The sequence below is a fragment of the Blastomyces gilchristii genome (genome assembly GCF_000003855.2).
Source record: "Blastomyces gilchristii SLH14081 genomic scaffold supercont1.6, whole genome shotgun sequence".
Lineage (NCBI taxonomy): Eukaryota > Fungi > Ascomycota > Eurotiomycetes > Onygenales > Ajellomycetaceae > Blastomyces > Blastomyces gilchristii.
In genome coordinates, this window is record NW_003101677.1 from 2,173,997 (window position 1) to 2,190,425 (window position 16,429).

Below are 16,429 nucleotides of genomic sequence, written 5' to 3' on the forward strand. Positions count from 1 at the left end.
AAGTTCTATAATCTTTATATTATTTCTGTCAGATAGTGTCAATATTATATCATCTTTCACTAATAATGTGTTTACAGATTCAAAATCATTATTAAGTATAGTAAATTGAATCAAGTCTCTGTATATAATTAGTCTTTTCATCTCATAGATATTATTCTCATTTAATCTTGCTATAAATAAGAATATGTAGTTAAGAGATATAATTAACATAGTATAATTATTCTTATATATTAACTGCTTATAGATATAACTCTGATGTATAAGCTTATTCATACTTATAAGATTTACTTCTAACTTCAGAATATAGTGAATATTATTTAACAGTATATTTATCTCTTTCACTGAAATCTTTATATCTTCTATAGCTGTAGCAGAGATCACTGTTCTATCTATTATTTTCAACATTACTTTCATCTTCTGAGATTTTGTCACAATAAGATCTCTGTGAAGTGTGATATAAGTGTCTGATTCAGAGTCTAGAATTCAAATATCTTTTTCTATCTGATTACTTATATAGATCTTTTCTTTGATATAAAATACTTACTTTATAATATTATAAATAGAAGCAGTATCTGTATTCTTTACATTCTTGTCTTTATTCTTATTTCTATTGATATTAAAGTTTAAAGAATATTTCTCAGAGTATTTTTTTCAACAGTCAGTCTGAATATAATCAATCTTTTAATAATAATAGCAGGTTCTCACATCATTATCTCTATATTCAGGTTTGAATTCAGTGTTCTTATTCTTATTATTATCTTTGTTCTTATCTTTCTTATTCTTGTCTTAAGTGTTATTTGCAGGATTTTTCATAAATTCAGTACTACTATTTTTCACAGTAGAAAGATATAGAAGTATGTTATAGTATAATCTTATAAAGTCTTCTTCTAGAGATCTTGAATTATTCTTATCAATCTGATTCATTCTATTCTTTATAAAGAATACTCAATCTCTATTAACTTCTATTAGTAATCTATTAAAAAATATAATATCTTTAATATTATATCTCAGATAAATATAATCAGTTCTGATAGTAATTAATTATTTAATAAAAGCTCTGTCAAATTCTTTACTTTTAAAGATTATTTTAATAAGCTTTTTAAATAAGTTCTATATATAGTAGATCTCTCAGAAAAGTTATTCTCTATAATAGTTTATAAAGTATAAGCTGATAATTTGAATTTCTTAAGTATAGTAAAATGAGTCTTAATCTGCAGAGTAATTACAGATTATATATAATTATATAATTAAAGATTTTATTCTTTTTAAAAATATTATATATTTATAATAATATTCTTTTTAAGATTATTTTCTTTAAGAATATTATCAGTTTCAGACTGTTTTATAGTTAAAAGAACTTTCTCTCTTTATATTAAGTAGTTAATAAATTCAGTGAGAACTATTAATCTTTTAATAAGTCTTACTTAGCTTCTGAATTCTTTAAAAACTTTTATTATAATAGATATCTTCTTTTTTTATTAAAGATATTCTATTAGATCTGCTTTTATTATATTATCTACAGAGTTATCTCTACTAATCTTTATCTACTCAATCTTATACTAAAGTCTTGTAATTTCTAGTCTTATATAAGTTTTCTTACTCACTGAGCTATTATTATTCTAATTATTTAAACTCTCTGTATTATCTAATATCTCACTGATATCTTTAATTAGATCTTTATATTTCTTATTGAACTTATTAAACTGTTTCTCTGTAATTATTTCTCTTAGCTTCTCAGAAGCTATCTGTTAATTTATTATTAATATTAATAATAATCTATGATCTTATATCTGCTATTCTAATGTCTTCTTATTTCTCTGTCTTGAAGATATGTATTCTTTTATTAAGTCAGACATTTCTCTGAATCTTAGATTAATTATAAGTTCAATTACTTATAAAAAACATCTAGATATATGTAATGATATGTAGAGACATAGTTGACACATGATTTCAGTGGTTTTCATTAGCTTAATGAGGGCTTCATAACCTCTTGAAGAATAATGTTATTGTGTTGTGTAATCTATCTACGCGAGTTACACTAAATAGGTTGGGGTGGCACGTGACTAGGGTAGGTGTAGTAATCACCAACAGAGGTCAGGGTCATGATTATGTAATGAGGTCAAGTGGCGCACTTAGCGAGGTCAAGTTTTCTGTATACACCAATCGCTCCATCGGTAGGATGTGGGAATAAGCTTACCAATCAAAATATGAAATGCTGCAATCGAACCGTGGAATATCCCAGTTCACTACCATAAGCCCGCTGCTCACCAAAACAAGCAGTATCTGTATATTACAGTAAATGAATGCGCTCGGCCATCGTTGACTCAAGTATGAGGTTTTACCTTCTTTTGGACCGGCGCGTACAGGAATTTACGATGATATCCTTGTTTTGTGATATTTTTAGAACGTGAGGAAGCATTCACATAATTTTGTTCCCGCTTAAGAGGATATTGCATCTGACAAGATATGTATGGTTGTTCCCATGTCTCTATTTGGAATGTAGTGAAGGTTGATGCCTTTGTAGCAGCTGGCCTTTAGTTACCTTAGTAAGGGGCTGAGGTCATATATAGTCTGTACGGAGTACGCTAGTTCACACATATGTACTGTACCTCTGAAATTAGTTCAAGGAGAAAAACATTAAAGCAAAGGAAAAGAAACACTCAAATTGTCTTTAAATTAGTTATTAACTTCGTAGCATTCTATTTGTCAAATATCACGCTACATAATCACTATTCGTTTTTGTCAAGGTACAAATTCCAACCAACCATTTCTACGGTTGGAGAAACAAATTCCACATACCTAGTATTGTCATTTAGTTGATTGAGGAAACGAAACTGTCGTTGCTTTGCCTTGTAATTATTTTCGAGTAAAGTATTAAAAAGGAAACTCTCCCTGACAAATTAGAGGAGTACAATCATTGGGCTTGTGAGGCCAGGGCCTTCCCGGCATATGTCGTTCCATGCGTTAAACTGAACCATCTGTGCCATCTTCTAATGAGAGGCAAGTTTCTGCATGTTACTTTTCCCTATCTCACGGAGCTTCTTCCCATAGATATAGATCTAGATACAACCGGTTAGCACCCCTGTCCCAAATTATGCGATTCAACTAAGGCAGTCAGACCAATGGCAGAAATGGGACACCCAGACCAAGCGATAAGAACGCAAGGAGCCCTGTTCCCCAGTCAACTCCTAAGGTTTGGAAGAGTCGGGAGCCGAAAAGTGGAAATACTGTATATGATCAGTTTCTGGCGGAGCTTTTTGAAAGTGGGTGTGGCTAATATGATGAAACGCAGCTGTCAGGAAGATACCTACCCCCTGCGAAGACGAAACGGAGGAATGACACTGCGAGAGTTTAGTATATTATCTTAAAATAGAAGGGCCTTATCTTACGTGAGGCTACAGCTGAAGCTGGGAAAGAAAAACAGTCAACAATGTAAAGCTGAATTGCGAGCTGTATATCGAAAATCAGCTAGTGTTCCTGTAAGTCGCAGGTCATTGGATTGTTGTGTTGGCCTTACAAATATGTTCATGGCTCCAGCGGCAAATATTACGAAACCAACTAGAGGCTTAAAATCTGTTAGATCATAGAAGAGACACAAGCGGGAAAGCTGACTGGTAAAATAGGGAGAGCTAACAGTGACTAAACAAGCAAGAAGAATTACAAATAATAACTTACCACGATAAAGTGATATTTGAGCGCAGAAAAGCCATATAAGAATAAACCGGCACCTATCAAAAGGGCACCAGGGAATGCAGGAACCAATCTAATATGCCGTACATGTTAGCTGCTATCCAACATGAAGGGTATTAGAGATCAGTCTAGCACCTACCTAGACTCCGGATCGTAGTGCTTGCTGGGGTGCGTTTGGCGTTCATATATAATTTCATGTGCTTTAACCGTCACAATCAGACCTAGCATATTACCTACCCCCTGAGATAGGAGGTCGATGCCAACAAACCCAGCAGAGTGGCCGTAACCTTCCCCGAATATCTCTGGAAACTATAACCACGTATTTGATCAGTTTCGGGCACTTCGAGCAAGTTGAAAGTGAGTGATAGTTTCATACTGTTACTATGAGCAGATACACCTCCCCGAATACGAACGCAAAATATAGGGACAGTAAAAATAGAGCGGGATCGACAAGAAGGTATATCACTAGCAAAGTTAGCATATGCTAAATTTTGTGTCGAAAGATACGTACCGGGGCGAATAGCAGATGAGACAAACCATCCCACCCGGTGAGCGGACAAAGTATTCGGGCGCAATTCGATTACAGTATACAAGTCTCTATCTGGGTATAATCGCTTATTTCTCAGAAGCTTCCGCTCAAGCAGTACTGGAAAATATGACTCTTTCATATAAACAAGAGATATGACTTCTAAAGCTGTGGCAGCCATTGCCTGATGTGGTGATATTTAGTATGAAAACAAAAAAGACAGGAACAAAAGCAAGGATGACATACCGGGACCCAACAAGTCCATCTCCAAGACTCTCGTTCAGATATCCAGCCACCACAGGCAGGGCCAGCAACTGGCCCTAAAATTCTAGAGGGCGTTAGAATGGATACATATATTTGCGTCTAACAGAATGAGGGGAATGTACAGTAAGGTGGACATCAAGGCTGAAGCCTTTGCCCGTTCCTTGAGGTCCCAAATATCAGCAAGTACACCACCGAAAACGGCTAATCCACCAGAACCTCCAACCCCCGCAAAGAAACGACACACTGTAAGTTGAGCTGCCTGTTATCCAATTAGCTAACCTCGATGACAACATGCCCTCGGAGGAAGAACATACATTTTGGGCAAATCCACTCCCTAATGAGAAGGTAATGAACAAGATATTGCATGTACGGACGATAATAGTCCTTCCATATATCTCGCTAAGGGGCGCCGCGAATATCGGACCAAGTGCGAATGCCAGAACGAAAATAGAAACTTGGATGGCACCCAGAGTGGGGTTTTTAATACCAAGATCCGCCATGACTAGGAGGAGGGCCGGCGCAAATATAGTGCCTAGTGTTGTAAGATAAAGGTTCATTTAGTAGAGACATGGTTCCGCTTACTAGCAAACGGAGGTAAAAAGCAGTAGGCTCCCATAAGGGCTGTTGTTGTCCACTTCATCTTCCGGCTCCAACTCTATTCAATGTTAAAGAATGCGGGCCATCATCGAATTCCTAGGAGGTACAAGGGTTATTACCCGCGGGTTTTCTTTCGACTCTGGATTTAGAGTGATAAGATCTTAGGGAACTAGGTTAGTCAAACAGCTAAAGAACAGGCGTAATTTCTGACAACGGGCTTGCATACTAGGATCCAATTCGCGTAAATTCACACCATCATAAAATATTTTATCAGGGTTTGCTTCCCGCAACTTCAATTCTTCCTGGTACCTTTCTGTAACCAGCCTTCTTCGAGGGTGATTGGGTTCATTAGGGAGGTCTAGATGACCGCCAGTCTTAAAAATAGTACTGGGGTTCTGGGGAGAATCCCGCTTTTCCGTTTCTGGACCGATTGACATTGTCATTGTAAAGAAAGCGAAAAACGAAAAGTGGACTAAGCTGGATGTTCTGGATTGAGACCGGGGGAGAACGGTTTATGATGGCTTTAGGAGGCGCAATTGACTATTTATCAGCATTCGGAATGGTGCTTCACGGCACCGCCCACAGCAACCCAAGTGAAGGGTCTGGATTGCGTTCGGCCCACATCCCAAGATAAGGAGCGAATTTGCGACCGATGATGGAAGACATTATGCTGGCAAAACCCCGTCACTTGCCATTCAATAGCAGGGAAGCGGAGTCCTGATTGCACTGTGGGAGTTAGCCACCCGACCATCGGATCTAGTACCACGTCGGTGAGATTATCAGGAGTCTCTGCTCACGCGGCTATTTGATGATTGTGGAACAGTCTAAACCCAGCTCCTGATCTCGGTATACTGAATCATCGTATTGACTGTTATTCGTAGGCCGTTCTCTGCGCATGCTCGCTGTCTCAGACCTGCAATCATGATCTCATTCTGTTAATCATCTGTTCATGTTGAGTGAGTTTCATTTGTTATATCCTTTCCAGCAATGTCATATTGGTGTAACAATTGTCAGTAGGAGTGAAAAAGTCTCAACCCCCTATAAAAAGGACCTTTAAGGTCATGAGGATGCTAGAAAAGTTGTGTGTAAAACCGAGGCGTTAGTAAATTTTGCCAGTATGAGCTTCCGAAGGAGCTTTGATCATACACCACTAGTTATATGGATTTCCCGGAGCTAGTCTCAAATCATGTGATATAAAACCGAGTGGTTGATTTAAGCGCGGCACTAAATTAGCGTGCCAACCTTAAAATGGGTGGCTTCACCCATCCATCCTCCACGTGTGGTTGAGGTTGTTAGGTCCAATCAGCCATGATGAAGGCCACGGTCTGCTTTAAATGACAGTTTTGAGATACATATGCTCGGATGGCACAAAATAGATGTAGAAATTGCCGGACACATAGACCACTCGAATTAGGGTCAGGGGTGTAGATAAGGGTCGACGTCGGAGAATTCATGGGGAGACAGTTGAATGGGCGAGTAGCATGCGATATCTCTATTCCAATCTACCCGGAGTCGGAATAAAAAGGCCCTAGGGAACAGGAGTGTGGACGTCTTAACATTGTTCCAAAATCTGGGCAATACATGCACCCAGTCAATTTCTTCCTACTCTCGATCTTTGAGAATATTGGTCAATTCAAGCTCCCTATGAAGCATGACAACAAAAGCAGCCACAAAGGGAGAAATTGCTGAGGCAGCATTAACTACTGCGTGAACCACTTCGAAAGAAAGGTGAACAATATGCAGGACGAAAGGCCCCAATTGCAATGTTCAACCTCCTTCACAACCTCACTTTGGCTTCCACAGCTAGCTGACATGACATCATATTTCATTCGTTATCGTGTACCTTACTGGATCTCTGAGGAATTTTAGACCTCCTTGCAAACTGCGGTCAGAATCTCGGTCACTGGAATGATCTGACGATTGTTGTCTTTCCTTGTTTGACGTTTGATTCCCTACTACTGCAAAGTTATCTAGTTGCGATCTTGATAAAGAATCATCGCTATTTGACTTTGAGTAGTAGCTGCTCCATTACTTACAAAATCGCTTTGCACGGAATATGTTTTTGAGAGTATAGAGCCAAGTATGGGTTCGATAGATATTGCAATATCTTCGCCCAATTCTCGCTTCTGCCAGTACATATACATAGTTTCTTTCCATCGAGACATGTCTCGAAATAAATGAAGTCACCAATCACCCATTCACCCATTCACCATAAACTATTCAAGTAGCAAGCAAGTTCCTATTTTTAGTTAATGGTGTGCGTATAGTAAGAAATATCCGTATTCAAGACTCGGGAATTTTTGGCGTTCTGGGCTGTTGACGGCCCTTGGACTAGAACTGCAAGTTCCAGAATAGCAGCGCCATAATCGCACCAAGACCCAAGGTCTTAGCGGTTTGGTCGATTGAAAGTGTTGCTCCCACCCCACTGTCGGGAGGAGTATTGTTTGTGGCTGCTGCTGCGCCAATGGGCATCCAGCCGATGCCTGAAGAGTTGGTGCACATATCGGCAGAGAGAAGCTCGACGTCGTCGGCAAAGGTGATATCGGCACACTATCGAAGAGAGGAATTACAGTTAGGTAAGTACCAAGAACGTGTTTCCGCCACTGGCATAAGATGCCATTCTCGTATGAACAAAGTTGAGATGTACGAAAATTAAGTGTACTACACGAGGGAGGAAACCGATGAAAAAGACAGGAAATGATGGCAAAGAAACCATACATTATACAATGCGGACCCCAGTTTCGATAATTGGATAACTTGAACGCTCGCATTGGACCCAGCGGTGATGCCCAACCCTCCTGGAATTTCGATTTTTGGGAAGCAGAATGTGCCATTCCCGGTTTGATTGAACGCGTCAACCAAAGAAATATTGAAGATAACTGACTGGTCAGAACCAAGGCCAAGGTTCACGTAGGTTATGGCCCAGGGGTGGGTAGGATTGAAGAGGAGAGAGCCGCCGTTAACGGGCCATTCCGTTCGGTTGGTTGTCACATTGACACCTCCGCCTACCATCATATTAGAAATATTGGACAAATGGAAATTGAGAAAGGGAACAAGATGATATGGCATCACGGAGAAGTACAGATACGCACATGGTCTCTCCCACTGAGTTGAATAGGAATTACCACGCCAGAAAGGATATTTAACGGAGAAATGAGCAGAGACGAGTTGAAGTAAGAGGGTAAGGGCGAAAATGAAGCGAGTCAGAGACATATTTGCTTTTCTGGCATTAAATGTGGTCGTTGTTTTCTTGGTGCTCGTTTCTGCCTTTCGAACTTGTTAGGAGAATGCCAATTGATGGAGAATGAAGAGAAACTCCTACTGAGCTACGGGTATCCAGCCTTTTAAGTAAGAATGGCAATTTGCAAGATACCCGTACAAAATGGTCGAGGGGTGAGGCGACCTCAAAAAAACAATGCAACGAAGAAGTAAACCGCAGAACAGAGCAAGCCCTACTACAGCCACATCAACAGTTTCAACCTAAGAATTCAAGAATTGAAACTGAAATATGAAGCTAAAATCGCTTCCAACGTCTTTCAAGTTCCATCATTGGTCCAAAGTCCAGGGGAACCAGGATGAAATGTATGCGAGCGACATAGGCTAAGCCATCGGGTGCGACTTGGCAACGCCATGGATGAGGACAATTGAGCACATTTCTAAGGAGATTGTTCAGCATTGGCCAATTGGTGAGGAGCTGGATCATCTATCTTACAGCTGGTATTTGCAGAGGCCGCCTGTAGGAAGCCATGGAAAATATGAATTCAATCTACTTGTCACCCGCACAATTTTGATGGGATCCGGGACGCTGTAGGTCCTGAAGAGGAGATGAAGAAGCAAACAACCCCAGGTGGCCTTTGCTTCGTAGGCGGGATGCTAGTTCGACTTCCTATCCCCTGCCAGACGCTCGGGTGGGCTGTTTGTGCGAAGAGTTGAAGTTCTTCGGCCCCAGGAAAGGAATCCCACGCGAGAAGGTTTGCATCAGAAGACTTTAATCAATCAGATAAGGAACAGGAACAGAAGTTAGAATGCGCGTTCCGATATACCTACCTTACGGGAAGAACATAGGGTTAATTTACGGTGATTCCACCATTCCACCCGTGTCACGTGTCGCTGATTGTAACACATGTTCCACCATTATATTCAGTGACATGTCACTGAATATTAAATGTCAAGATAGTGTTGAGAAAGTGTAGAACTTTGTAACATCATCATAACACTACTCAGTAACTGTGTAATTGACAGATGTTATCATCAGAATACTACTAAGATACTATGAGACACTGTATACTATTCTGTCAGTGAAATCAATACTATTAAGCTAGTTATCTATTACTCAGTATAACAGCTGCTAATCATTAACTATCTACTTAAAGAAATAAGATATCTCAATTGTAATATAAATATCTTATTATCTGAGATTTATATATTAAATAACTGTTATATTTATTACTATTCTGTATTAGAATATTATATAATACTGTCTTTTAAACTGCTGAAAGCTTAATAATAGTGTAATTATTAAAATTTACTTATAAAATTAGTAAATTTAGTAGATAATTCTATATATAATAATATAGATAAATAACTGTAAAGAAAATTCATTTAACTTCTCTTATTTTATAAATAAATATAACTGTAATTTAATTAAGCTCAGCTCTTTAATATTAAATAATATTCTCTTTTATAAGAGAGATTCAGAAAATTGTAAGAATAAGTACTCACAGATAAACTGACCGTGTGACCGTGTCTGAAACCAGGACCAGATTTTTTGAAAGTCTCATTATCAATTTGACTGATTCTATTACACAGTTTTAACATTAGATAGTAGTTTCATACTGTCTTAGTGAGACTTACTGTCTACTCTTATCACATTTTTCAAATGAGATCATAATTTTCACTTCTCAATTTAAATTATTTTTATTACTTTAAATGACTTTAAATCTCATTTAAGTGTTATCAAAAAGTGTTACTTTTTAAAAAATTAAAAATAGTCTAAAAAAAACCTTAAAATGTCTAAAAATAGTAACTTTATGCTAAGAATGAGACTAAATGAGATCAAATGAAACCACTTTCTCATTTTTTTCAAGTCATGATTTCATTTTAAGATCTGATATATAGTCACTTTACATGTTTTTTTAATAGCCAGTCCCAGCAGAATTCATGCTAAGAAATGTATGAGATCAGATCAAATGAGATCAAACATGAAATTCATGATTCCGGCGGCCAGTTTACTCACAGGCAATTATTCAGATATTTACAGCTTGATATAATATATACTAATAGCTACTAGAAGTATTTACAGTGAAAAGAATAATGTAAAGATTAAATATATAATAGTATTTAAGCTGAGTTATAAATAGTAGTTATGAACTTCAGTCTATATAGTTATATATAGTCAAGAGCTGCTAACTCTATTAATTACATAAGACATAGAAATAGAGATAAAGAATCTGTAAGAAGTGAAATTTCTTATATACTTCTCTCTCTTTAAGACTTTATCTATGAAGTCTTTCACTGAGTGATTTCATAGAACTAGACTCAGTACTATAGTAATACTTATTAAAAACTCTTTATATTTATAAAAAATCTCAGTGAGGAAAAATTTCTTATTATTATAAAGAGAAAAGAGTCTGTTACTCAGTTTCTTATTCTATAAGATTCTTTATAATCTACAGATCTTTCTCTAACTATTATATAGATTTATCTCATATCTTTTATATAAGAGAGTTTCAGTTAACTCTTAATTATTTCTATGAGATTCTTATATAATTATTATATAGATTCATTTTATATCTTTCAATCTGAAGGGTTTCAGTTAATCTTTAATTATTTTTTCATTGGATTCTAATATAAGTATTATATAGATTTATTCTACAGATGAATCACTTTCTATGAAATTACTCTTATTAAAGAGAAGTATTTATAAGTAAATCTTTCACTTATTTTTATAAATTATTATTCTTTAACACTGTAGAGTTATAAGAAATTTTTTATTCTTTTATTAACTCTATAGAATTATAGAAGTAAGATATTTATAATCTACAATCACTGTTTATAATTATATAAAAAGATTCAGATATAAAATTTATAATTATACTTTATTTACTAGAGTGATCTGACTATTCTGTAAGATTACTTATAGTATAAATACATCTCTTTAAAGTAGTATAAATATTTCAGATCTGGCTATAAAATTTTATCTTCTTTTCTCTTTTTCTGTAACAGCTTTTATTCTTATAAACTGTAAATATTCTCATTTATCTGAGAAATATTTTTACTCAGATAATAGAGAGAGAGTATTTCTATTAATATTTATATATTAATTCAGAAACTTTCTAAGAATAAAAATTTTTCTAATTTTAATATTTTTATAAATAATGTCTGATTACTGCTGAGCTTCTTGAAAGTATTTCTATAACTTCTTTAATTACTTTCTACTGATTAATAAAGTAAGAGAACTATCACTTATAATAGTATCTGTATCTTTCTCAGTCTTATTATTTTACTCAATCTTCAGATCAGTAATTAACTCTGTATCTCTCTTAGATCAGCTTCTAACTCTTAGTAGTATAGTTCTACTCTTTGATATAAGATTCTCTATAAGTAATTTCTTACAGATTCTAGCTAATAATTTCTGTAAAGATCTTAATACTATCAGTATTCTGTGCAGTCTTACAGATGTATAATTATCTTTCTTCTACTTATATAATCCCTGATCAGATATATACAAATATATCTAGATTCTCTATTAATAATTCTTATATCACAGTGCATTTTCACAATTCTGACATTAACAGAAGATAAGTTCTTAAGTACTTATAAAATTCAGATAATCAAGATAACATAAATGCTATAAATGTATAATAAGAGTTAATCTGAATAGATAAGCTATCTCTTCATATCTTAATAGTTTCTGAGCTGAATACTTTAGTATATTATTATTATTATTATTATTCTTCAATTATAGATGTATACAGTCAGAGATAATGATATCTATCTGAGAATCCTTAATTCTCAGAGTTTTTCCTATATCTATAAAGTCAACTATTATACATTTACGAATTTCAAATATGTAAAATCAGAAAATTCCAGCTCAGAATACAAAAACTGTTTATAAATTACAGTATTTCAACACCTTCTGATACTTTGAAACCATTTGAAAATATCATGACAAAGGAAAAGAGAACATAGTCTTAAAGAAAGACACATTAAATAGATAGATAGAAAAGAACAGAAAGAAACAAGTACAGTAAGAGAGACTATAACAAAATAAAATTATTAAAAGATAGTGTACAGCTGGTTTAACAGACTATATTCAATCAATTTCCACCTCTTCATATTCAGATACTTCTGAATTCAGTTATTTTCTTATAACTGCTTGAGTTTCTGATAGAAAGTTTATTAAGTATTTAATTCATATCTCAGTTGAGAATAAAAACCTCATATTTAATTGATTTAAATTATACTTCTTCTTCAATCTGACTCTGAGACTATTGTATAATGCACAATGTATTACAATATACTCAGAATTCTCATTTGCACTGCAGAATGAGCACTCTGTTGAATCAAATCTATCATCAAATCATTGTATATAGAATTTGAAATAATCATGTTCTAGTTTCAGCTGAATTATAGATGAGAATATTTTCTTTTTATATTTAATTGAACAAGATTTTCACTTTGATTTTGTCTTAAATCTTGAATAATGTATACTCTTCTTTTATTTCTGCCAGCTTTCATTTTACTTATTTAAACAATATTCTTTTATCTTTCTCTTTATGAAAGACCAGAACACTGTTTTTTAAATAGATTTGCTTAATTCTGAACTCTTTTTTACAGCTGAATCAGTCAATTCATTGCTATGAATATTGTAAGAAATCCTGCTTCTTACGGATTCTTTACCTCTATTTCTATCTCTCGCGTAATCAATAGGGTTAGCGGCCCTTGGCTACACATAACTATATAGACTGAAGTTCATGAATACTATTCATAACTTAGCTTGAATACTATTATATATTTAATCTCTACATTTTATCTTTCTATTATAAATACTTCTAGTAGTTAACAGTATATATCATATCAAGCTGCAAACATCTGAATAATTGTCTGTGAGCACTTATTCTTACATTTTAAGCTCTGTCAGTCAGTAATTATCTGTTATAACTGAAAGAACTAGAAACTTATATACTTCAACTTCTGCAAACTCTACTATAGATACTTAGAAGCAGTCATCTGAATCATGAATAATCTTTATAAAAGAAGTCTTAAAGAACTTATTAATTACTTACAGAATATCATTCTCTATATCTATGACAGAAAAACTCTTCAAACTTATAAATAAATTAATCTCAGTGAAGAATATTCTTGAGTATCTCTTATAAGATTAAGCTATTTTTCTATAAGAAATACTTACTGTCTGTAAACACTCTTGAACTGAGTCTTTAGATATGATCTTTAGAAACATCTATAAATTGAAAAGAAACTTTCTTAAGCTATAATCACTTACAACTATCTACTGAATCACAATTTATAAAAGCTTTTATAAGTTTGTATTTAAAATTAACTTACAAGTCTGACTATGTAATATGAAAGATGAAGAAGCTATTATCTATATAATAATAGATCTTTACTACACTGAAGTGAAGAACTGACTGAAGTATTTAAAGAATAATTATAAGAGATCTTACTAATCTGTTCTTAAGATCTATCTAGAGAATAAGTTGAAAGACTCTGTAAGCTGAACAGAGAATATCTGAACTGTAATCATTAATATTAGAAAAAGAGATGAGAAATCTGATAAAGATTACTTATAGCACTTTATAAAATTATAATGTGAATTAAGATCTGTGAAAACAGAGCTCTGAAACAAGACCTGAATAATAATATTTATAAAGAGAGTGAATAAAGATATATAGAATAAGCTTATTAAGTAAGACTCTAAGTTCTTAATTCTGAAGAAACTAATAACTCTTATTTACTGCTTATAAATCACTGTAAGAGTCATAGATTTATAGAGAGTAAATGATCAATCAGTCTTATAAAAGTCAGAACTTTAGAGAATAGACTTACTGAAAAAAGATAATAAGATATAGAGAGGTACATATCTGACTACTAAGTAGAAAGAGAGAGCTTTATAAGCTTCTATAAATAGAATATATAATAGAGAGATGAAGAAAAAGAGTCTTTACTTTATCTATTCTAAATCAGAATATCTTCATACAAACTATTCAGATAAATTAAAATAGAAATTTAAGAAGTCATAGACAGAGTCAGTAACAGTCTTCTTAAGAGTCTTAAAGTTAATATCTGAATCTGTTACTTCTTCAATGAAAATGTATACTTACAGAGAGAGATTATACTACAGTACTACTATCTCATTAGTATGAAAAGTATTGATAAACTCAGAATCTCAGGTTACTGTAATATCTCTGAAGCTTATAGAGTAACTGAGCTGAGTGATGAAAACTGAGAATCTGCTCTTATAGTAAGCAGAATACAAGAACTCAGATCTGAGAGCTGAGAATCTTATAAAAGTTATCTTTAAATTATAAGATCTCTCTGAAATCTGAAGAAGATTTGCAGAAACTATAATTATCATAGATATCACAGATAATATATACTTAAGACTTATATAAGTTTAAAGATACAATTGATACATAGCTGTTTACAAGTCAGGTTTATACTTCTAATCAGTATTGACAGACTCACTTACAAAGAGAGAATCAGTTAATACTGTAGAGTTAATTAGAGAAGACAAGCTCATCTATATAATAACTTTACAAATGTCTGAGAACTTCACAGTTATAAAAACTGTGCTTTAAATATCAGAGAAATATCAAGATCTTGTAAAGATATTCAGTTCAGTTAAAACAGCTGAGCTTTTATCTGACTGTAAGAAGAATCTAATAATAGATTTAATAGAAGAGTAGACACTCTTCTAAGAATTAATCTATAAGCTCTCTCATCATGAGATAGAAATCTTACAAGCTTATATAAAGAAGAATCTGAAGAATAACTTCATTTAATCTTTATATATCTCTGTAAGAGTCTCTGTGATATTTATGAAGAAGAATAAAGATCTCAGATTATATATACACTATTATAATTTAAACTTTAAGATTATAAAGAGTTACTATTCTCTCTTTCTGATTAAGAATGTAATTAACTATCTTACAGAAGCTGTTATATTCATACAACTGAATATAATTAATATATATATACAGCTGTAAATACAGTCTGAGAATGAATGAAAGACTGTCTTTAGAACTGTATTAAGATTATTTAAATATCTAGTAATATCTTTTGATTTGATTAATATCTCTGCAGTATTTCTATCTTTCATTAATAAAACACTTTATGTATATTTAAATGTCTTTGTGATAATATATCTGAATGATGTGATAATGTACTTTATAAAGAAGAAAGAATATACTGAGTATATATAAACTGTATCAAAGGTCTTAAATAAGACAGAACTGTATATTAGGCTTATGAAGTGTAACTTCAGTATGCCCCGGTGACCGAATGATTAATGCGGCCACCCGGTAGCGCCTTGGCATGGGAAACCAAGGCGCGTGGGTTCGAAAACCGCAGGGAATACATTAAATCCGGAACTCAAGCACCTCAGATTTCTAATAAATACAGAGGTGTACAAATCACTTCAATGAATCACTCTATGTTTCTGAGCTGAGAAGTTATTATTGCATGTATCTAATTATCACTTCTTTGTATTTTCCTATGTTCTTGTTATCTTGACATGATCTCAACACCTGTATTTCCTTCTGTATAATTAACACTTGACCTGTATTTAACATCACGCAAGAACTCATCATAAGCTCCGCTTGCATATGAGTATAATGAAAGAATAATAATAATAATAAGTAACTTTAGTATCTGTTAAATTAATTTTCTAGAATATATAATTATCACAGATAATATTCAGATGAAATCTTTGTAGATTAAAACTATTTTATTATAATCAGAGTTAACTAGTATTCATGAGATTTAGATCTTTCTGAGCTTTGTAAATTTCTATAGATAATTATTTCTTATATTTATGAGAATCTTTTTAGCTCTTACAGACATGCTGAAGAATGAAAATAAGAAGAAGTTATCTTGTAAATAAAGAATAAAAAGATTATTAAGAAGAAAGAGCTGTGAGAACTTTTTTATCTCAGAAGCTTATAGAGTCTTTATAAGATTAAAACAGATATTTATAGATATAGTAATACTGTTTCACTTTAATTTCTTACTCTTAATCAGATTAAAGATAGATATCTTCTTCTTTATAATTTCAGAAATAGTCTTATAACTACAGTTAAATAAGAACTGAGTTTCAGTGATCTTTTTCTT

The 16,429-nt window shown here is 33.5% G+C and overlaps 2 protein-coding genes across 5 annotated transcripts; both read right to left on the minus strand.

Annotated features, from left to right (window-relative positions):
- Nucleotides 1-2,659: 2,659 nt before the first annotated feature.
- Nucleotides 2,660-6,307, minus strand: BDBG_03993. Of its 3 annotated transcripts, XM_031721492.1 has the most exons (16): nt 5,875-6,307; nt 5,304-5,803; nt 5,197-5,237; nt 5,063-5,135; nt 4,795-5,012; nt 4,603-4,739; nt 4,463-4,544; nt 4,202-4,400; nt 4,067-4,155; nt 3,830-3,999; nt 3,676-3,763; nt 3,518-3,565; nt 3,390-3,450; nt 3,312-3,341; nt 3,121-3,227; nt 2,660-3,059 (listed from the first exon to the last, which is right to left on the minus strand). In XM_031721492.1, the coding sequence occupies exons 2-16, from the start codon at nt 5,518-5,520 to the stop codon at nt 2,991-2,993; spliced, it is 1,629 nt and encodes a 542-aa protein (XP_031578069.1). In that variant the 5' UTR covers nt 5,521-5,803; nt 5,875-6,307; the 3' UTR covers nt 2,660-2,990. The 3 variants fall into 3 exon arrangements, with proteins under 3 accessions (XP_031578069.1, XP_031578071.1, XP_031578070.1); XM_031721494.1 differs by having other exon boundaries at nt 5,063-5,237; nt 5,304-5,794; nt 5,875-6,272; XM_031721493.1 differs by having other exon boundaries at nt 5,063-5,237; nt 5,875-6,272.
- A 131-nt stretch (nt 6,308-6,438) lies between these two features.
- BDBG_03994 lies at nt 6,439-9,212 on the minus strand. 2 transcript variants are annotated; one of them, XM_002625889.2, is made up of 5 exons: nt 8,790-9,212; nt 8,400-8,733; nt 8,170-8,344; nt 7,796-8,082; nt 6,439-7,627 (listed from the first exon to the last, which is right to left on the minus strand). In XM_002625889.2, the coding sequence occupies exons 3-5, from the start codon at nt 8,288-8,290 to the stop codon at nt 7,409-7,411; spliced, it is 627 nt and encodes a 208-aa protein (XP_002625935.1). In that variant the 5' UTR covers nt 8,291-8,344; nt 8,400-8,733; nt 8,790-9,212; the 3' UTR covers nt 6,439-7,408. The 2 variants fall into 2 exon arrangements, with proteins under 2 accessions (XP_002625935.1, XP_031578072.1); XM_031721495.1 differs by having other exon boundaries at nt 8,170-8,733.
- Nucleotides 9,213-16,429: the final 7,217 nt, after the last annotated feature.

Excerpts from the sequence above, each read along its gene's own strand:
- BDBG_03993 (XM_031721492.1), bottom strand. The coding sequence starts at position 5,520 with ATGACAATGTCAATCGGTCCAGAAACGGAAAAGCGGGATTCTCCCCAG. Across the intron at positions 5,013-5,062 it reads CTTTTTACCTCCGTTTGCTA|GCACTATATTTGCGCCGGCC; the intron begins GTAAGCGGAACC and ends TTACAACACTAG. Across the intron at positions 4,545-4,602 it reads GCCTTGATGTCCACCTTACT|AATTTTAGGGCCAGTTGCTG; the intron begins GTACATTCCCCT and ends AACGCCCTCTAG.
- BDBG_03994 (XM_002625889.2), bottom strand. The coding sequence starts at position 8,290 with ATGTCTCTGACTCGCTTCATTTTCGCCCTTACCCTCTTACTTCAACTC. Across the intron at positions 8,083-8,169 it reads AACTCAGTGGGAGAGACCAT|GCGGAGGTGTCAATGTGACA; the intron begins GTGCGTATCTGT and ends ATATGATGGTAG. Across the intron at positions 7,628-7,795 it reads TGGGGTCCGCATTGTATAAT|TGTGCCGATATCACCTTTGC; the intron begins GTATGGTTTCTT and ends TCTCTTCGATAG.